This window comes from Pinus tabuliformis, chromosome Q, assembly GCF_031772625.1.
Source record: "Pinus tabuliformis cultivar Carrire ecotype Pingquan chromosome Q, CPIR1, whole genome shotgun sequence".
Classification (NCBI taxonomy): domain Eukaryota; kingdom Viridiplantae; phylum Streptophyta; class Pinopsida; order Pinales; family Pinaceae; genus Pinus; species Pinus tabuliformis.
In genome coordinates this window covers 1,126,801,673-1,126,823,788 of record NC_142296.1, presented here as the reverse complement: position 1 = coordinate 1,126,823,788, position 22,116 = coordinate 1,126,801,673, and the positions used below count along the sequence as shown (strand labels likewise).

The 22,116-nt window shown below is 41.1% G+C and overlaps 1 protein-coding gene across 2 annotated transcripts in view; it reads right to left on the bottom strand.

The window, feature by feature from the left end:
* Positions 1 to 1,295: 1,295 nt before the first annotated feature.
* LOC149223504 (uncharacterized) overlaps positions 1,296 to 22,116 on the bottom strand; it is a 239,862-nt gene continuing 219,041 nt past the window's right edge. For both annotated transcript variants that reach the window (XM_089385847.1, XM_089385846.1), the window contains 5 exons: positions 2,509 to 2,722; positions 2,369 to 2,414; positions 2,156 to 2,255; positions 1,977 to 2,049; positions 1,296 to 1,808 (listed from right to left, as the gene is read on the bottom strand). In XM_089385847.1, the coding sequence (XP_089241973.1) occupies positions 1,556 to 1,808; positions 1,977 to 2,049; positions 2,156 to 2,255; positions 2,369 to 2,414; positions 2,509 to 2,722 (686 nt within the window). In that variant the 3' untranslated portion in view covers positions 1,296 to 1,555. The remainder of the gene's footprint in view (positions 1,809 to 1,976; positions 2,050 to 2,155; positions 2,256 to 2,368; positions 2,415 to 2,508; positions 2,723 to 22,116) is intronic.

The following is a 22,116-nucleotide window of genomic DNA, read 5'->3' as shown; positions in this document are numbered from 1 at the left end:
AGTAGCTATATTCTAAATTACCTAAAATATTAAATATCCTGACACCCCTTCATATAGAAAAGTCGCATTCACCCATTAGCACATATTACTTAATGCCTCATGATTAATGAGCGATTACCAATGATATTAAGTTTAAAAGTATAAAGTAAAAGGGTTATAAAGAAAATAAATGTAAAGAATTATGTAAATTCTTAAAAATCAGGTTATATAATTATCTATTTGAGCAATTTTTAAATAAAGTATGTGAATGAATTATTAAAGAGATAAATTAAATCAAAATAAAGCCCCTATGTATGAACTTAGGACTTTTTAATTAAACATATAAAAATCTTAATCAAAGTGAAATGGCACATGTCAAAATATCCTTAAGAAAAGATACGACTCTGCATGTTGAGAGGTGTCGTTGAGAAGGGAAGCGGTGGGCTCATAGGTGGAGAGAGCAACCACCGCTAATAAATGGTACATAAGGAGAGGCCGAAAGGGAGAGAGGGGTCCGTGTTCTTTGCCTGAGAGGCTATTTGCTGTGAGTGGGAAAAACTGATTCGGGTGCTGTTGGAGGAGGAAGGAGAAATTTATACATACTGGTTATGATTCGGAACTATTGAGCCTTGCTTGTTTTGGAAGTTTCTGGGCACGGGGGAACGGTATGCATCGGTTGAGAAGCATACTGGATCGAGTATCTAGGTATATTCGGTTTGGCTGGGTGGTTTTTGGTCATTCGGTAATGAGAGCGCTGGAGCAGTTCTGAAGCACCCTCACCGCAACAGCCGTAGCAGGCCAGGTAAGTACTTCATCAAATCAATAATACCATTTCAAACAGTTCAGTAATCTTTACAGTTTCACAGTTCAGTAATGGCTCTTTATTAAGTACGGCCACTACAAGTTCACCATTCTTAGTGTTTTATTTTAATATATATATATATATATATATATATATATATATGCATCAATATGTGTGTGTGTGTGTGTGTGTAACATTCTCAGAACACTTACCAATCAGACTCTTTCAGAAATTGGCACTTCCACCCTTCCACTTCCCTCTTTGCGCTCTTGCTCTCAACAGCTATGATCTGGAGTTTTGGTCATGCTTATTAATACCTATGAAGATGCTACAAAAACATTCTTCCCACGGTATTCTATATCCTTCAAAAGGCACCTAAGAACATTCAGAAGAAACTGTAAATTTCTAATCATGTTGCTTCAATATTGTCAGGTGGTATATAAATCATGAATACCAATTTCAAATGCCTTCCTCCCTTCCTTCAGTGGCTCAGCCAATCCTTTTCATACCTATATGTGGAGAAATAGCATAATTTGATATTATTATTAGATCCAATGTCCACATACAGATAATTTCCTCACACTATTTACCAGATCGCTATTTACACTGGAACAGCATAAAAATGAAGATTTTGTAACTGTGCAGAGGAAGAAAATACAGTTGATGCAATTTCTCGGCAATATTTTAAGCTTCCAAGTTAATCCTTAAATCGCTGAGGGAGTCAAAAGAATTTAAATGTTTATTTTAACATGCAGAACCACTCTGTCACCATCATCATTGTTGAGATGGATTAGAAGGTAAATCTGCAACATCCATTGCTGGAGTTCTATCTACTGGCATGTTTGGCTTTGCTTGAACTTCAGAACTGTACCCATCCTTATGGAGTCTCCGCAAGTTTTCATAAGCCATGAATGTAAGAGCAGAAGCAGGAATAACCCATGCCACACGAGGGGCCCATCCTCGTAAGAAACCACTGATGCCTTCCTCCTTCCAAATTGTTCTCAAAGCATCCATCCATCCTTTATATCTGGAAAAGAAAGTGTCCCAATGCTGAGTTTTTCCCACTACTCATGTTAATTGACATTATATTATTAACAAGGCAGATGAACATATTCAACACTGAATGCAATAAAATTAGCCCTCTTTGTAGTAGATGAAACACAAAGGCCTTTCAAGATCTATGCATCATTTATACCTGACTGTAGTTCCTTGCACCTGAAGGCGTGTCTTCATGACATCCATTGGTGTTGTAATATAAGCACTCAAACCTGTCAATTGGAAAACTCATCAACCGTGGGATGGCTCCAGATGGAAAGAAATTTCATGCCATTTGAAGTGAAGTGTAAATGGCATGAACAGAAAGGTTACACATACCCCCTGCAACCCCTCCCATAACAAGCTCTTCAAGAAAATTGCATTGGTGCGCTGTACTTCCATATTCCATTGCTTCTTTCAGGGACTCATAGAAAACAATCTAGTGAAAATAATACACCTGGATTGGTCAGCGGTTTCAGCATGAGGACACAAAGGGCTACTAACCTTAGAAACTAATATCTAAAAGTTAACAACAGCCAGCATAGCATTCACCTGAAAGCCAGCAAATGGGACATCCCTTACAAGAGTTGAAAAATAACTGCAGGCAAAACCAGGAAAATATTTGTCAACAGCAGGTTAGAAAGAAAGTATCCCTGCATTTGTCTATAGTAGAATAGACTTATTATACATACCCAGCATAAAGACCTTGAAGACCTTCAGACTTCAAAATAGAGATTCCAACATTAAATAATCCAGAGTAATATTGATATGTTGGTGTTTTCAAAGCTTTGGAGGTGGCTGTATGTTGTCTTGTAGCTGCATACCATGTTTTCTTGCTCCCTTGCACCTGCATCCGCTGCTTCATCACTTCACAGGGCACATACACAACTGATGCAACAATATCACCTGGCAGAAAAACAATTTTAAAAAGCAAATAAGTAAGCAGTACAGAATTAAAAAATAGAGATGAAATGTAAAACTTCCAGAATATGAAGGAATTATAGAAGAAATATAATTTACCTCATAACAAGATCTTTACAAAATAATTTAGTAAGTTACATTCAAGCTATAAATTCGATGATAAAATTCAATTAAGCTTCACTGCTACAGAAATCGTTCAAAGTAATTACTAATTATAGAGAACTGAAGTGGATATGTTGTCTTTGAAAGTCAAGAAATTCCCCCAAGAAAAGGAAAAATTCAAAACCAACTCCTTGCGTGAAAATGAGATATGCAGTTTCAGGATATGAGAATCAATCTTCCCATCAAGGTTCTTAAAATTGGAAATGGATTGAAGCTAAAATGGTAATCTAACGTGTACAAAGAGCATGATATGGTCTTAGGTGGCATAAATTGTCTCTATTGATTAACATTAGTATACAATGAGCAGTAAGGTTTCACTAAGAGTCATCGAATTTCACAAACTAACCTACTTTAAAAATATTGATTTTCTGGTCTTTGCTCCCAAAAGGATTATTCTTGCTTTAATGATTACATGACATGAACTATAGTGACAGCAGAATAATGCATCCATGAAAGACGACAATGTGACCAGAGCTAATTCTATGAAATAGCCAATCCACAAGGTCGTTTTGTGAAAGTAATTATTTGAAGCTTTTAGTAAAATGTTAAAGCTCATATTGGATTTAATTATCTGATCAATGTAATCTAGCTCAACACACACAACAAAAGGATTGAAGTATCAGTTGTTGAGACTTTCAATTAAACAACCACAGTAGGGCATTACATGATGTTTTTAGTGTAACATTCCCTCCCACCCCCTTGGCTTTTCTTGGGCTATGGGAGGTATTACCTATTTGTTTTGACCCAACCTCCAATGTTTGATATGAAAGTGGAGTCACACGACCTCATTTTCTAAAGGTCTATGGAATTTAATTTTGACAATTTGAATATGCATAAGGGTTGGAAAATAAGCAGCAACTGTATCCCGGCTCTTCCTTCCTAGATTTTATTATGATTATTATTTTATATATGTATATTTATTATTTATATTTTCCATCTTTATTTATATATATAGAACGATTTTTCATTTTAATGATGGAATTCCTTTGATTATTATTATATTCTATTTAATATATTTTAGATAGTTTAAGTTTATTTAAATGATTTATTTATATTTTGATAGTTTTAATATATATATATATATATATAATGATTGGCTAGAACTTTCTTTAAGATATAGATATATTTAAATTATTTATTAATTTTATTTTATTGAATTCTTGATTTCTTTATATTTTTGTTATTTCTTTTTTCTATTATTTAATTCTTGGTATTATCCATTCATCTCTATTTTTTATTCTTTCTAATTTTATTTTAATTTATTATGATATCATTTAACGTTTAAATTATCATTTTGGTTATTTATTTATTTTTATTTTGACTTTCTAAGCTATCAATTTTTATATTTATATATTTTTTATCTTATTTTTATTTCTTTGACTTTCTAATGTACCAATTTGATTTTCCTTTATTTTTCTGAATCATCTCCACACTATATATTGTTATTGTTAAATCAGGTACTCCACTTATGTCCTGATGATGAACCACAGTGAAGGGTTCAAAACGTTGGCCCCAAAAATCCTATGTGATCTCAATCTGAAAAAGTTCTCTCTCTAAACTACCATTGTTATTAGCTTGTCGAGAGCTTTCCGATGATATAAAATTTACTTCAATCCGAGTTTCAAATAAAAAATTATGCCCCTTCAAACTTTTGGCCAATTAAAAGAGGTCATGTCATCATTGGGCACCACGTGGTAGCCATGTGAGGTCTGCCGAGCCTTGGTGGCACTACCACATCATCACCACAGGACCCACAATTACTTTCCACATCACACGAAGCAGTTCTCCAATGCGTTCTCGCCCAATGCATTTAGCAAATAACAAGTAACGAATAACAGACGGTGGGCAGTCTCCCAGTGGGCAGGGTTCCCACACTCGAACCTTGGTTAGATTGACCCTTTCATCGTCAACATTGCCCTTATAAGTTCACAACAGTGCAATCTATGGCAGTGGGTGGTGGCCCGACTGCATGGTTCCATGCATTGGAACCTTGGCCGAATTGCCCTGATTCCGATCAATTCACCCAATACAAAGTTAATCACAGTGCTAACAGTGAGCAACAACTCGATCATGTGGTTCCACAACCGAAACTTCCATCAAATCGACTCATCAACATTCAGCCTTACATTGCTTCCATTTCAAATTTAATTGTAACCGCGGAGGTCTGAGGTTCGAGAGTAGGATCAGTTACTGCTCAATCTAGCAAGGGTCCTAGGTGGGGTTCTTATAGAGAAACTACTATGTCAAGTGGCAACAATGGAGCAATAGCTCAATGTCACCTCAGTTAAAGCTCCCTACTCTTTGCAGACTTTCAACGATGGGAGTAGTCCCAGTATTAAGGAAATCATTAAGAATAAATGGTGTAGAGGCAGTGATTTCAAGAGCCTATTCAGAGGAGAGACTAATGATAGGGCTTGCTTGCTTTAGAAGCAAGATGTGTAGCTCTCTAAGAAGGGTTAGAGGGAGACCTAGACCTTGGGTTGAGGAGCATTTCTTGTTATGAAGTGCTCTAGAACTAAGAATCCTAGGAGAATAGGGTTTTCTAAGTAATTCTTGTGAAATTGGAATGACAAGGTTGCGAGACCACAAAGAAACCCTAGTGGACCCAAACAAGGTCAAGGATTTGGGGTGAAACTTCAAACAAAAGGACTTGACCAAGTGAGGGAGAAAGAAAGGATCAAAGAGATCAAATTTAACTTGAATTTTCAATGCAATGATCCTTGAAGAAGCCACTAACCAAAGGAAACCTAGGGAGAAATGGTCTTCGAGCTAGGGCTTGGCAAAACTTGAGATTCAACTGTCAGAATGGCTTCAAAATTGGAGGACCTCTCAAGGACACACCAACGCAATTCTAGACCAAATTTCATCAATTTTGGATGGCTACAATTAATTTTGTGTGATGCCCTAGGAGACCCTAGGGTTAGGGCTTAGAAAAAGAGAAAGGGAGGTGAAAAAGATTTTTGTTTAGGTGATCATCAAGGATTAGACCAGTGCCTAGTCTATTGGGAGAATGGAGTCAATGAGATTTTAATGTTTAGAGTTTCTTTTACCCAATCAAGGAGTTCCCTGACAACTTGGCATAGCTCTAAAGCTAGCAATTAGATCAGTAAGAAAATGTATACTTCTTATTACTGCAATTGATGACTTACAAGGAAATTATGACAATCATATACCCCTAGGAACATTCATTCACTATACCAAGCACGAAATGTATGAAATTAAAATAAAATTAGAGATCTTTCTTCTTCCACTTCTCCTACTTTCCCTCAGATGCTAGGGCCACATCCTCCTCCTCCTGCTTGACCTTGATCCCTTTGCTGCTGCAACCTGTCTTTGACTGCCGTTTGATCTCTTCCTCGCGAAGAGCTGCCCACATCTCGTCCCAAGGTAGGAGAGTCCCTCTGCCCAGGATGCTCTGGACAAAAAGTTCCCACTCTTCTGAGATTGCATTCAGCGTTGTCCTCACCATAAGCTCTTGATCTGGTGTTGCTCCTATAGCAGTCAACTGATCTCGGATCTCATTCACTCCTCCAAGGAAGGAGTCAATCGTTTGACCCTTCTTCATCTGATATGACCTCATCTGGTTCTCGAGCAGCATTCTTCTCTGCATAGAAGTATGCTGATACAGGTTCTTGAGAGCCTCCCACATCTCAACTGCCGTTTCCTTATAGGCTATATGTGGTACCACATGATCCTTGACCCCGTCAAGGATAATGCACTTGGCCCTCGCCATCGCCTCTTCGTACTTGTCATTATCATTTGGGTCGACTGGGATAGTTATCGTCTTTAAGGCGAATTTCTTGACACGATTCCTATCAAACACTGATAAGATTCTGGCCTTCCAGGCTATGGAGTTCGATGCTTCGTCTAGTCTATCCTGGTCCCTTACCCCATGTAGTGCCATGACGCTCCTCTACTTCCCCCCTAGAAGTTCTCTGTTCGACTCCTCTGAGTCTCTACTTCTCGTTTGGAAGTTCTCTTCTGGACTCCCTCTGAGTCCTGATTTCTGTCTTGGAAATCCTTTTGCCGCTTGTCGAGATGCCCCCTACTCTGATCGTCTTGTGCAATTGCACTACTGATCCAGGTTCCTTGGCTAGAAACCCTCGGTAACAACTCCTCTAGCCCTGCTCTGTCAGGTAGTGTTTAGACTACAGTACCTCACCAGCTCCACTCTGCAATATTTTTGCAGCCTTCTAGACTCCAACAACTGCCTCTTTGTGAACTGCGTCAACCCCTCTCTGCCTCACGCTGGCTCTGGGTCAACCCAGATGGGTCTGCATCAGCCCTCTGGTCCTCTGTGTCAACAACGCTGGCCTCTCTGAAGCTTTGTGCAGCTCCCGGCTTCTTCTGCGTGGCTCTGGCTGGCTCTGCGTCACACTTCTTGGCTTCTGCACTACTAGAAACAGCTTCTGTCACCTCGGGATAGTTGTTTTCTGCTACTATTGCTCCGCTCGGCTGATGTCTTTTAGTCCTCCTGTGATCTGCAATCACACTCTTATACCATGTTGAAGTTTCTAATTTTCCTTAGTTAGAAAACCTAGGGAGATTGCTTGTGTTCGCACTTGCGATTAGTCCTCATAACACTAATTCGGCCTAATGATGCCCCAACTAATAAAATAATGTGCAGAAATAACATTACTTGGTGACAAGCCCACCAAGATAACTCCATAATACAAAAGTAAGCCTCTCAAGAGGGAAAAATGATAGATACAATTGGTCGAAGGGCCATTGAAGGGGCCTAGTGGAGTCTAATGTGTGCCCAAATGAATGGATGAGCTCCAAACATAGTGATAAAAGGGGTGGCCCCTTGATATCCAAGCAAATGACCCGTGGTGCCTCCAAGTGGCTATGGGGGCACAAAACATCCTCATGGGTCTCCAAATGAATCGAACAAGCATGTATCCCATCTGTAAGGGCTTGAAATAATGACGCAAGCCCTCCCATTGTCTCCCATGGTGAGACACATCCTCATTTGGGCCCTAGATCAGCTGCCAAGAGTGTAGTCGGTTGGGCAAGGTGGTCTAGGTGTGGTCCAGGTGCATCATCATCGTCAAATAAATGGAACACGAGCAAGCAATGAGTGGAATTGAAGGACCCCATGATGTGGCAATTTGCTCTCTGCTATAGTGGAGGCCCATGGCTCTCAACACTCACCCTACAAATGCCAATATGACCCTCTAGAGGGCTTGTACCCCGTATAGGGAGACCAGACACAAGACGAAAACCCATTGACAATCCTGTATAAGATCCAATGCATCAACTCAACTTCCAATACAACAAATCATTAGTGTAATTGAGTAAATGAACTTACAAATCATGGATCCAAGTGGACATTTCATAGTAGCATGCCCTTCCATAGTGGGCTTTAGAACATACAAGTGTCTCCAAGTTTAGGAAGAAGGTTAACCAAGGATCCTATTAGGTGGTTTCAGCCTCTAAGGGGAGTGACATGTCCATGGTACATCATCAAATGGCAGGTGGCATGTGAAATAATGATGGAATGGAGTGGGGCATCAGGGGAAGGCTCCAAGCCACATGCCACAATACAACGGTAGCCAGAATAAGGGAAGCCCGCACTTGGGTGTATGAATGTAAGAGGGAGAAACCATGGTACATGAGTTACCTCGGCCTTTGTTTTTCCACCCATCTTCATATACATTTTGCCTTTTATTGATTTTTCTTTCATAACTACTTGGGGCTCCAAGGGATGAGAGCATGATGTGTGAGACATAACAGTGAATACCCCCCCTTAAGGTGGCTAGTTCATTGCCCACCAGGGGTTGAGACAATCATGGGTTCCTTAATGACCAAAGGGGCAAATATAAGGGGGCCCTAAGAACCAGGGTGATGGCCATAATGATAGGGGTAGAGCTCGTCTTGCCCTTTTCCCATGTGTTAAATTTGTATGTCCCAACCATCTTTTGCATTTTATGGTACATTTCCTATTGAGAGTGGCCAAATTATGCTTTTTCCTTTCTTTTTAGCTGCATCAACCTCTAGGGCATCATTCCAGGCCCGACCCAAGGTGTGGACAAGGGGAGGGGGAGGCTAACTCCTTGTGGACCCAATGGGCAAATGTAGACCCGGATGGGAAATATGGTGAATGGGGTTATAATGAGCGAAGGGGCACGATATATATGGTGTCGGGAAGCGAGACCATGCAACCAAAGTCGAGTTTTCCCATGTAGTGCCACCCCTAAAGCTAGTAGCCAATAAAGGAGATCCCACGGGACTAGGATACAAGGTTAACCATCAAATTGGACAGAGGAGAAAGGAGCACAAACCCAACCCACTCTTTCCACCGAATCTCCCCACTAATCCATGCCCAAAAGTGTCCATGATAAGTAAGCAGAAATACCCAACTACATAATGAAAAGCCGTACCTTTGGGTTGGAAGGCCCAACTTCAAACATACGATCAAAATAGATGGGCGAGGGGCATAATGGTTGGATCAGGTGGTGGAGATGGTGGCACATCGAGCTATCTGGTGGCTGCAAAGTGTTGTTGGTTGTCGGGTGAGGGTTGTTACCACTCAAACTAATAGGGGACCTAAAAGGGAATCCTAAAGGGGGAACTGCTAGATCAAGAGCAACAATGGAGATTTAGCTCACTGTCACCTCAGCTAAGGCTTCCTACTCTTTATGGACTTTCACCAATGAGGGGAAACCCGGTGTACAGAGAGTCACTTGTGAAGGATAGATCAACAATGTATATGAAGTGACCTCAATGATCCTTTCCTAGAAGGGAGTCAAGAGTGGGGCTTGCTTGCTTCTTAAGCAAGGTACAAGGCTTTCTAGGAGGAGGTGAGGATTTAAGGGCTAGGTTAAAGGAGTGTGACTTGTGAAGGAGCTCCCCAATCCCTAAAATCCTTGCAAAACTTGGATTCCCGAGTTGTCTTTGAAGAATTGACTTTGATGAGAAATGGGACCACACAGGACCAAGTGGACCCAACTTAGGTTAAGAGGAGGGAGTTTAGTAACCAATGATGATTTTAACCTAAACAAGGAGGGGAAGAGGATCAAAGAAAGGATTTCCACTTAAAGATGCCAAAATGATCCTATGAGGTGCGAGTGTTGGCTTGTATCGGCCTGACCCAGGTTCAGAGGTGATTTAGCCAAGTAAATCCCGGTACTACTGGCCCTTTCGGCAACAGTCCGCGGAGTGCGGACTGAGGTCTCACTCGAAGTAGTATGGGAGGGTGCTAGAACCAGGTTTCCGCACCCTAGGGAGGTCTGATGGGCTTCTGGAGGTTCGCAGTCCGACCTGTTGCTACGCGCACTTGCTATTCCTTCGCAACCGGTGCTACTATTTCCGCACAGCCCTACTCGGGGCACAACCTGTATGATATTCCAGTTCCTTGCTAATTAACTGATTACTTATCTTGTGTGTGTAAGATTAATGGTTATTACAACATATTCAGCAATCACATCAGTGCGTGCGATACATAAACCAATATAAACATAAAGAAGACAATGCACAACAAATACACAGAAATAAGAATCAACTTCTCTTTATTAATCTTCAATCCCGATTACAGACTTGACACCGCCCTGCGCACTCAGCTGCAGGGGTCCGCGCACTCAGCTGCGGACTCTACTAGGCCTCTGCGCACTAAGTTGCAGAGCCTCTTCTTACTACTACGACTCAATACACTTAGAATCCTACTCTAAGCTCTAACCATTCCTTCACTATTCACTCAACTCTCAACTAACTTTTCAACTTAGAGCCTCGCTCTATTTATACAATCCCATGGTCTGCAAACCATGGGTAGGCCGACAACTTTACATTACATTACATTACTTTAGGGCGGACAACGCTATGACTTAATCTCTACTTCGCGCTCCGCACCTGCAATTCGCGGAGTCTTACAAAACCTTTGACCAAAACTTGGGCTTTGAGCCCCAAAACATGCTATGGAGGGATTCCATGCCCAACAGCTAGCCTAGGGAAACCCAGGGAAAAGTTTGATCTCAGGGCTAGGGCTTGGGATATCTCATAATCCCATCATTGGAATTTCTTCAAATTTGGAGGAGACCTTAAGGACACACCAACGCAGGAGAGGCTAGGAGATTGAACTTTTTCTATGGGTATTTTGTTGGGAAAATGATGCCCTAGGTGACCCAGTGTGGCTAGACCTAGAGAGGAGGAAAAGGTGAAGAAAAATGGGTTTAGGGTGATCACCTTATGGTGGACCAGTGCCTAATTCCTTTGGGGATATGAAGTCAAGAAGAATAATGAGAATAGATTTCGTTTCTAACTCGAGGAGGCTCTAAGGAAAACTTCGTTTGGCATTAGGGCAAAAGGAAAGTGACCTTAAAGCATTTACACTTTGTTTACAAATCAAGATGGCTTATCAAGATGAATTCGGTCTCTAGGAAAATTCGTTCAACATACATGGCCCATACATAGAGATATGCTATATAGAAACATAATTCCACCATTTAGTAGTAAATGCATGCAACAATTAGCCATAAAATAGTGAAACTACCATTATTAATGCATGTAATAAAGTAAAAGAAAATATTTTTTTTAGCATTAAGTTTGTACTTACATGTAAGAGAATATATCCAACCATCAATAGATTTGCCAATCAAGAAGCTCCAAGACAAGAAAATGTAATCCAAACATCAAAATTCATCCATACTCCAATTTCGTCCACCAAGAAGGAATAACAAAATTCTCAAGAGAGAGAATGATCCAATCCAAGTAATGATGATAAATGGACTCTCATCATTTGTATTTATACACTCCTAATGAGTTCGATTTAGCTATTTGAGCCTACATTAACCCCTTAAATAAAATAATGTGCAAATAACTAACTTTTGGTGACAAGCCCACCAAACTAGCTCATAAACATGATAACAAGCTTCTCAAGATGTCGGATGATAAATAATACATATCGTTGGGCTCTCTAAGAAGCCCGATGAAGTCCATAAGAGCCATAATGATGAATAGGACTTCCAAAAGTAATGGACAAGGGGTTGGCACCTTATTCTCCACATAATAAACTTGTGGTGCTCCCAATGGGTGTGAGGGCACACAAGTGACCTCATGGGTCTCCAAGTAAGTCAAAGATGCATGTAGATCATCTGTAACGGCTCAGATGATGGTGTAAGTGATGTCATATCAACATGTCCTAGGTCATCTGCCAAGTTCATGGTACAATTGTGGGGTCGACTGGGCAAAGGTGAACCAAGTGCATCTTCCTTGTCCAAATGGTGAATCTCGAGCAATCTTTGAACATCTCTGGGGATCCATGGAGTGTTGTCTACTGCTATGAAGGCCCATGGCTCTCAACACACACCCTACCCGTATAAGGAGACCAAACCCAAAATGGAGACCATTTGCAATCCTGCATAAGATCCAATGCATCCCCTAGCCTTCCTATACAACAAGTCATCAATGGAAATAGAGTAAAAGAGCTTACAAACCATGGACAACAGGTGGGCACTTCGTAATGGCATGCCCTTCCATAGTGGGCTTTCGCATGTGCTAATGTCTCCAAGCTCTAAATGGGGTTAACCAAGCATCCTATTGGGTGGTTTCTACTTTTAAAGGGGATAGTATGTCCAAGGTATTTCCTTTAAAGGGTGGTGGCATGTGATAAAGAGATGAATGGAGTAGGGAATGAAAGGGGAAGCCTTGGGCCATATGTTGGGGTGCAAGGGTAGCTAATAAAAAGGAAGCCCACACTTAGGTTTATAATATATAGGAGAGAGTAATCATGGTAATGAGGTGCCCCGACCTTGATTTTTCCACCCTTCTTTATATTCCTTTTGCCTTTCATGATTTTTCTTTAATTAATTGCTCGGGGCTCAAGAGATAATAGCATGATGTGTAAGATATAGCAGTGGATACCCCTTTAAGGTAGGGCGGTTCATTGCCTAGCAGGGGTTGGGACAACCATGGGTTCCTCTATGATAAAGGAGGCTCATCTAGGGCCTGTAGGAACCAAGGTGATGGCCATGATGATGGGGTAGAGCTCATGTATTTGCTTTTTCCCACATGCTAAATTTGTTTGTACCAGCCATCTTTTGGATTTTGTGGTACATCTTCCTGTTGAATGTGGCCAATTATGTTTTTACTTTTCTTTTCAGCTACATCAACCTCCGGGGCATCAATATAGGCCCGACCCAAGGTGTGGTCAAGGGGAAGGGGAAGGCTAACCCTATGTGGACCTTGTGGAGGAATGTGGAACCAAGTGGGAGAGATGATGAATGGGGTTTTAATGAGTGGAAGGAGAGTGATATATGTGGATGAGGGAGTGGGACCACTCAACCAAAATCAGTGTTTCCCATGTAGTACCACATCTCTAAAGCCCAAAGGTCAGTAAAAGAGATCCCACGAGACTAGGGTCCAAGGTTAACATCCAAAAGAGATCTAGGGGCAAGAGCACAAACCTAGCCCACTCTTTCCGCCGAATCCCCCCATTAATCCATGCCTAGAAGTATCCATGATAAGAAAAATTCAACACTCAATTACCAAATGACAAGGCATACCTTTACGTCTAGGAGGACCCACCTTCAAACATACGATCATGACAGATGGGTGAGGGACCACATGGCTAGCTCAGGTTGAGGAGAAATGGCACAACGAGCTAGTTGGTGGTTGCAAGGGGTTGCTCGCTGTCAATTGAGGACCATCTTGGAGAAAAATTGTCTCCTATGGATATCATTGACAAAATGGTGGGTAACAAGGACCATTTAGAAGAAAAAATTCTCTTATGGGTGTCACCCACAGGTGGTGGGTAACAGGGTCCACCCCTAAGCAACGTCACTCCTAGCCACGCCATCTTGGTCTCGGGCCCTTAGTGTCAGGATTTCTTGCCACCCTTCCACCACACATAAGTTTTGTGGTTGATGGCCAATGACCAATATCAACCCATCGGCATCGAGCCTCTCCACTCAATAAAATCACACAATTGTCCGAGGGTCTTACGGTTCGATGAGACCCACCTAACACAATTTCAATGGGGCGAGGTTCCGTCATCCGCTCCTCAGTGTCGATTTTTGTCATTATGCTTATATGTAGATATATGCTGACTACTCTGCTCCCCTATCCCGACAACCATTAGAAAACCAAGTTGCTCGTAATTCCACTACTCAGGTTCTGCAAAACGAAAGGGTGACTACCTTGAACCTCAATTCCTTTGTGCATCGAGGCACACAACTCTGAGGTCCCAAAACCTCAATCTTTTAGAGAACAAATATAACAAAAGGGGTCGTTGCCCCAAATCCTGAATTTACCACATGTTCTAGCCCAACGGCCTAGGGCCATGAAACTTCTAGTTTTGTGTGATAACCAACAATAGAGAACAGGTGCCCATGACACCAAAATTATAGATTTCTAGGACAAGAAAGGGGCAAGTCCCTAACCCACAATTCTCATAGTTTATCAATGTTGCAGAAAGAGAAATATACCAAACACTCCAAATTTGTTGACCTCTTCCTGGTTGGTTAAACATATTCAAAAGTATGTGATTTATCAATTAACTCTACATGAAATACATTGATTTGGATAATTGTACAAGAAGAGTTACATTCCATCTCTCAGGCATCACAAATCCTCTGAGCGATTGAACTATTAAATTCCTTAGCCATGGAAATCAAATGAGTGAGCATAAACACAATTATCCCATCAACCATGAACTTGCTATTGGACTACACAATCCAGACATTCAGTAAATTCATAGAGATAGAGCATGTTTGAGCAGTGAGCCAAGTCTGCATGTGTTGTTCAGCGCACCAGGTGTTTCCGAGCGGAAATCCCAGCCCTTGCTTCGGTGGACCTTGAATGCCAACCCAAGGAGGGAGTTCTTCTTCAGCATAATCCACACCAGCAACAGGAGGTCGATTTGCAGCAACGGAGAGAGCCACGGCAGCGCAGGGACTGCGGTCATTGATAGAGGCATTTCGGGAGTGTGGGGAGATAAGGGAACTTAAGGTGGGGAATTGGTGGGAAGGCTTGGGAAGCCTTCTCACAAAGTTTGTAAGTATTTTGGAGGCATTTCAGCAGCAGATCATTCAGGAGGTCGAATTTCCCAACTGGAGAGCTAGTCAAGCTCAAGGGGGTCGAAATTTCGGGGTCAAGCTTTGGCCAAACCCTTTGTGGGTTATTCTGGGTTTCCTGAGTAGAGACCAGGATCAAATACCCAGAATTTTCTGAGCAATAGAGAGGGTTCTAGGAGCTCTTCATTTCAAGCAGCAACACCATTTTCTTGGTTTTACAGTGCAATAGTTGGGCCAAATGGATAGGGATTGAAGGAGGGTGATTCAGGGATCATCGAGGGCTTTTCTAGCTTGCTAAAAGCAAGCCCGGGTGCACACATTCCAACACCTTGATTGTACACCTTTCCCATTTAATAAAATGAGTAGACATCATTCTTGTGGAAGCATTTTCGTGGTTTGATTGCCTGTTTCAACTTTTGTGATGTGTTGTCTATTTTGCTTTATTTAATTTTAATTTTCCCTTAGGGATATTACAACAGATCTTACAAGTTTCTGCAAACTCTTTGTTATGAAGTGTCTTAAGATTAGGATTTGATATTACTAGCTTAACACCCAAAATACTTAAATAAGTTGAGACTAAAATCAAAATAAGTTAAAGAAAATACCAAACCACATAGTGAACACAAGATGTACACTAGGAAACTCAATATGAGAAAACCTAGCCAAAAGGTGAGGACTATGCCTCGCTCTTTTCTTCTCGGATATGAAATGCAAATAAAAAAATAAAAAAATAAAAGGTGAGTTCACAATTAAGTTGTCATGACTCATGGAAATTGTGGCTTGTATGGTTGCCAGCTACAAGGTCTTTGACTTCCTTTATTCTACACCAATATCCCACTCCCTTGACTATGGAACAATGAATCAATACATAAAGAATGGAATCCCTTCCTTTCTTAGTGGCCCGATGACATGTCCTAGTTGTTCGTTTTTCTTAAACCCAGCAAATCGATTTAGAGAGCCAATAGATTTTATACCCATAATTTAATTTTTAATAGCAAAACCAAATCTGAAATTTATGCACAATTGTCAGTAAGTATTGTTGAGCTTCTAACAAATTTTACACAATGGAAATAGAACTAAAGCACATAAATGTTTACACATCTTTTTTTCCTAAAAACCCAACTCGGGGAAAACTAGCATTCATGTTTTGTTTTTATTTCAACTTGCAGAAGAAAATCAAAAATTTATTATAACAATAAAACCTCGATTCACGTGTCAACTGAAGATTCATACCTGCCTCAATTTGTGAGCCAATAGCTACCTTGATTTTTGTGGGCAGCTCTCACACGTGCAACCTCACACATGCGACCATAGAGCCTCAAAAAGCATGCATGTTGTGCACTGTCTCTATTTATGTGCCTATAGATTTCTATGCATCCTTCTCACATGTGACCTGCCTCAATTTGTGTGCCCATTGGCCTTGATTTGCATGTTGTCCCTTTTCTCTCTCTTTTCCTCACTCATTGCTCCTTGGCATGCGTGCCGACTCTCTTGAAGTGTGTGCTTCCTAGGAATGTGTGCCATCTTCTCTCCAAGCAATTACTTTTATCCTTTTTCCCCAACCTCGTAATCCATGAAGTCAACCTTGTAAATCACAACCTTGTAATTCACGATGAAATCCATGGATGAGATTAAATCTCATCTCCTATAAATTGGACGGTCGTGATTTAATCATAAAGTCACTTAAAGGTACTTTATAATAAATCATTACTTTAGCCAACATTAATTAATTAAATTAATTGATGTGACTTTACATAAGAAAAAAATAAGTCACTTTGCTAGAAAAGTTTGTCAAACATCTTCTACATGTTCAGCACTAAGCCTATGCAGAACAACTTGTCCGAGCTACCAAAACTCAACACTCTCTCTTAGCAAGGAAAGTGTTTTGCATCACTCTCATCTTATCTCTAAAGAATATGAATTTGTGTTTCATCAAGGCCTTCGTGAGGATGTCCCCATCTATAGGTACATATTGTGACTTCATTGTCCCCTTCTGCACACAGTCCCAAATGACGTGATACTTGATCTCTATGTGTTTCGACTTGTCATGAAACATTAGATTTTCCGAGAGCTTGATGCAACACTAATTGTCACAAAGTATCACGATCGACTCCAACTCATGATCAAACAGTCCCATGTGTAAATTCCAAAGCCAAATGGCCTCACGTGATGCCAAGCATGTTGCCATGTCACAGCTTCAACAAAACTCAGTGCAATTGGCTTTTGTTTCCTACTGAACCAAGAAACAACTCCAAACCCCAAGCTGACATAGCAACCTGAAGTACTTTTCCAATCAATTGTGCTACTTGCCCAATTAGCATCTGAATAACCCTACAGTTCAATCCATACTCAATTGTTCCACGCAAATATCTTAGGACATGTTTTGCTACCACCCAGTGCAATCGCTTTGGCTCAACCATAAATTGACTGTGTATTGATAGCAAAAAATATATCCGGTCTAGAATTGACTAGATACATAAGAGAGCCAATCAACTGCCTATATAAAGTGGGGTCCACTGCCTCTAACTTGGAGGTATCAATATTCTTCCAATTGGTTACTATTACTGCTCAAACTAGCAGGGGATCCCTAAAGGACAAATGCTAGACCAAGGGCAACAAATGGAGACTTAGCCCACTGTCACCTCAGCGAAGGCTCCCTACTCTTTATGGACTTTCACCGATGGGAGGAGACCCAGTATATTATGGAGTCACTAATGAAGGATAAATCAATAAGTGGATATGGAGTGACCCAAATAATTCATTTCCAAAAGAGTTTGAAGGATAGAGCTTGCTTGCTTTCTAAGCAAGGTACAATGTCTTCTAGTAGAAGGATGGGAGGATTTGAGGGTTAGGTTTAGGGAATATGACTTGTGAAAGAGTTTCCCAATCCCTAAAATCCTTGTTGAAATTGGTATCTCGGATGGTTCTTGAAGAATTGTCTTTTCAAAGGAATGGAACCACACAGGTCCAAGTGGACGCAACCTAGGTTAGGAGGTAAGCGTTTAGCGACCAATGATGTTATTAACCTAGAAAAGGAAGGGGAAAGGATCAAAGAAAGAATATTCACTTAAAGGTGTTGAATTGATCCTATGAGGCACTAGCCTTAGGGATACTAGAGCAAAGTTTCATCTCAGAGCTAGGGCTTTGCTTTTCTCACAACTCCACTGTCGGAATGGCTTCAAAATTGGAGGAGGCCTTAAGAGACACCAGTGTAGGAGAGGCTAGGAGATCAAACATTTTGGAGGGCTATCTTATCGGGAAAATGATACCCTAGGTGACCCAACTTGAATAGACCTAGGAAAAGGTGAAAGGAATTGATTTTAGGTGGCCAATTCTTGGTAGATCGATGCCTTAGTCTTGGGAGAATGAGTCTATAATAAATATGAATGAGAACCTTTGGTTCTTAGTCAAGGAGGTGTCAAGACTACTTTGCTAGCCTTCTAGGTCAATGAGATGCAATTTTACAACTTTTATACTTCGATGTGCAAAAGGTGATGGTTTATCAAGATAAATCCGTTCATAGAATTATCCCGAGGAGATTTCGTTCAAATTACATGGCCCATACATTGAGAGATGCTATATAGAGACAAAATTCCACAATTTAAGCAGTGAATGCATGCAGCAATTAGCCCTAAAAATAGCGAAAATCCCAATCCAATGTATATGGAAAAGTAAAACAAGAATAGCATTAAAGGCATGTACTTACATGTAATAGAACATATCCAGCCATCCACAATTTGACAATAGAGAAGCTCCAAGATAAGATAAACCAAATCCACACATCAAAATTCATCTATAAAGCTCCAATTCATCCTCCAAGAAAACGTATGAAATTCTCAAGAGAGAGAAGAGATCCAATCCAAAGTGATGATGAGAAAATGAACTCATCTCACTTGTATTTATACACTAATGAGGAGTTCGAATTAGTCTCCTAGGCCTACATAAGCCCAAAAAAAAATAATGTGCTAATAACCTAACTTTTGGTGACAAGCTCGCCAAACTAGCTCACAAATGAAATAATTAGCCTCTTAAGAGGTCAAATGATAAATAATACATTTCGTAGGGCCCTCCAAGAGGCCTGATGAGGTCCATAGGTGCCATAATGAATAATAGGACCCTCAAAAGTGATGGACAAGGGGTTGGCCCCTTGTTCTCCAAACAATAAACCTGTGGTGCTCCTGGTGGGTGTGGGGGCACAATAATGACCTCATGGATCTCCAAATGAGTCGAAGGTGCTTGTAGGTTATCTGTAACGGCTATGATGATGGTGTAGGTGTTGCCACATCATCCTACAAGTCTTGGGTCAGCTGCCAAGTGCATGGTACACTGTGGGGCTGGTTGGGCAGAGGCGAACCAGGTGCATCTTCCTCGTCCAACAGGAAAATCTCGAGCAATCTCTAGACATCCTCGGGGATCCATGGAGTGTTGTCTACTGCTGTGGAGGCCCATGGCTCTGAACGGACACCCTACATGTGCCAATGTAGCCCTCCGGAGCGTTAGGACCTTGTATAGGGAGACCAAACCCAAGATGGAGACCATCTGCAATCCTACATAAGATCCAATGTGTCCCCTAGCCCTCCAGTACAACAAGTCATTAGAGAAATCAAGTAAATGAGCTTACCAACCATGGTGCACAGGTGGGGACTTCATAATGGCCTGCCCTTCCATAATGGGTTTCGGGATGTGCCAATGTCTCTCAACTAAATGGGGTTAACCAAGTATCATATTAGGTGGTTTCTACTTCTAAAGGGGATAATATGTTCAAGGTACATCCTTCAAAAGGTGGTGGCATGTGACATATAGGTGAATGAAGTAGGGGATGAGAAGGTGCATCCCTGTGCCACATGTTAGGGTACAAGGGTAGCCAATAAAGGGGAAGCCCACACTTGGGTTTATAACATATTGGAGGGAGCAATCGTGGTACATGACGTGCCCCGACCTTGATTTTTCCACCCTTCGTTATATGCCTCTTGCCTTTTTATGATTTTCTTTGATTAACTGCTCAGGGCTCAAGGGGTAAGAGCATGATGTATGAGATATAGCGGTGGATACCCCCTTTTAGGGTAGGGCAGTTCATTGCCCACTATAGGATTGGGACAATCATGGGTTCCTATATGATGGAGGCTCATAGAACCTGTAGGAACAAAGGTGATGGCCATGGTGATGGGGTAGAGCTCATGTATTGGCTTTTTCCCACATGCTAAACATGTTTGTCTCGGCCATCTTTTGCATTTTGTTGTACATTTTCCTGTTGAATGTGGCCAGATATGCTTTTATCTTTCCTTTTAGCTGCATCAGCCTCCAGGGCATCATTCTAGGCCTGACCCAAGGTGCGAGCAAGGGGAAGGGGTGAGCTAACCCTATATGGACCTAGTGGAGGAATGTGGACCCAGGAGGGAGAAATGATGAATGGGGTAATAATGAGTGGAAAGGGGGTAATATATGCAGATAAGGGAGCTGGACCACGCAACCAAAATCAGGGTTTCTCGTGAAATACCATCCCTAATGCCAAATGGTCAGTAAAAGAGATTCCACAGGATTAGAATCCAAGGTTAATATCCAAAAGGGGTATAGGAGACAAGAAGATAGACCTAGCCCATTCTTTCCATTGAATCGCCCCATTAATCCATGCCCATAAGTGTCCATGATAAGAAAATTACAATACTCAATGGCCAACTGACAAGGCAACCTTTAGGTTCGAGAGGCCCACCTTTAAACATACGATCATGGAAGATGGGCAAGGGACCACATGGTGGGCTCAAGTGACGGAGAAATGGCACAATGAGCTAGCTAGTGGCTGTAAGGGGCTACTAGCTGCCTGCTGAGGACCATCTTGGAAAAAAACAACTCCAAGGGGTATCACCCACAAAATGGTGGGTAACAATCACCATTGGCATAGCCATAGGCTTGCAATCTTGCATCCCAAGTCTCTTCAAGATCTCCACAGAGTACTTCCCTTGTCCAAGGAAGATCTATTGATTTCTTTGCCACACTTCTAACCCCAGAAAGTAGTGCATCAACCCTATATCCTTCATGTCGAACTCCGAAGGAAGACCCCTCTTGCAATTTACAATGAGCTTCTCTAAACCTATAAGAAACATGTCATCTACATACAACACAAGAATGAGTGGCTCTCCCCTTACCAACATGTAGTACAAGTTTGAGTTAGCATTACTCTTGGTGAAGCCCAAGCCTAGCAAATAGTTGTCTATCTAGGAATACCATGTACTTGGTGCCTGCTTGAGTCCATACAATGCTCTCTTCAATCTACATACGTGGGAATCCATCCCATGAACTGCAAAACCCTCTAGTTTCTCTATATAAATCTCTTCCTCAATCACACCATTAAGAAATGTCGTCTTGATGTCCATTTGATGGATCTTCCAACCCATCTCTACAACAATAGAAAATCACAGCCCTTATGGAGGAATCCCTGGCTATAGGGGAAAATGTCTCATCATAGTCAATTCCCTCTCTTTGAGAGAACCCCTTAGTCATGAAACCAAGATTTGAACTTCAATCCCGTCTAATTCAATCATACATCTCCGGACTTAAAACTCATCTATGAGTAGAACTTGAGCTTCATGACATTACGTCAATAAAAGTAGCAAGACAAAAAGCAAAAGATGCTGAAAAGAAGCTTCTATCTCGTGTAATCAAGGAATACTTGATCAAGTGGAAGGACTTACCAGAAGAAGAAGTTTCTTGGGAGATTGAACCATTTCATCAACAACATTCATCATTACGCATGCTTTGAGGACAAAGATTTTTTTGGGAGGAAGGCAATGTTATATAAAAATTAGTTAGTTAAGTAGCTATTAGGCAAAGGGCATGATCAAAGATAAAACCAGGGTGGTATAAAACCAAGGTGCCTCTTGGTGAATGGGCATGATCATAGCTAATAACTACTTAACCAACTAATTTTTATATAACATTGCCCATTCAGCAGTGCCCTAACAAGAAAAGGAACACGCTATTGCCAATACTTTATAGATCCACCTAGATCCAGTTTCCAATTTTGCCAAGATGAGTTTTTCAGGTCCAAGCTTATTCTTGCTGATATTTTCAACATTTCCCTCATATTTCTGATAAGTTTGCTACCAGACCCTCAGCAATATATTCCCCGAAATGACATTTACTACACTGACTACTCTTGTAGGAAGATAACTATCATAGCTAGTTTTTTAAAGCTTGCGAACTTGCACAAAG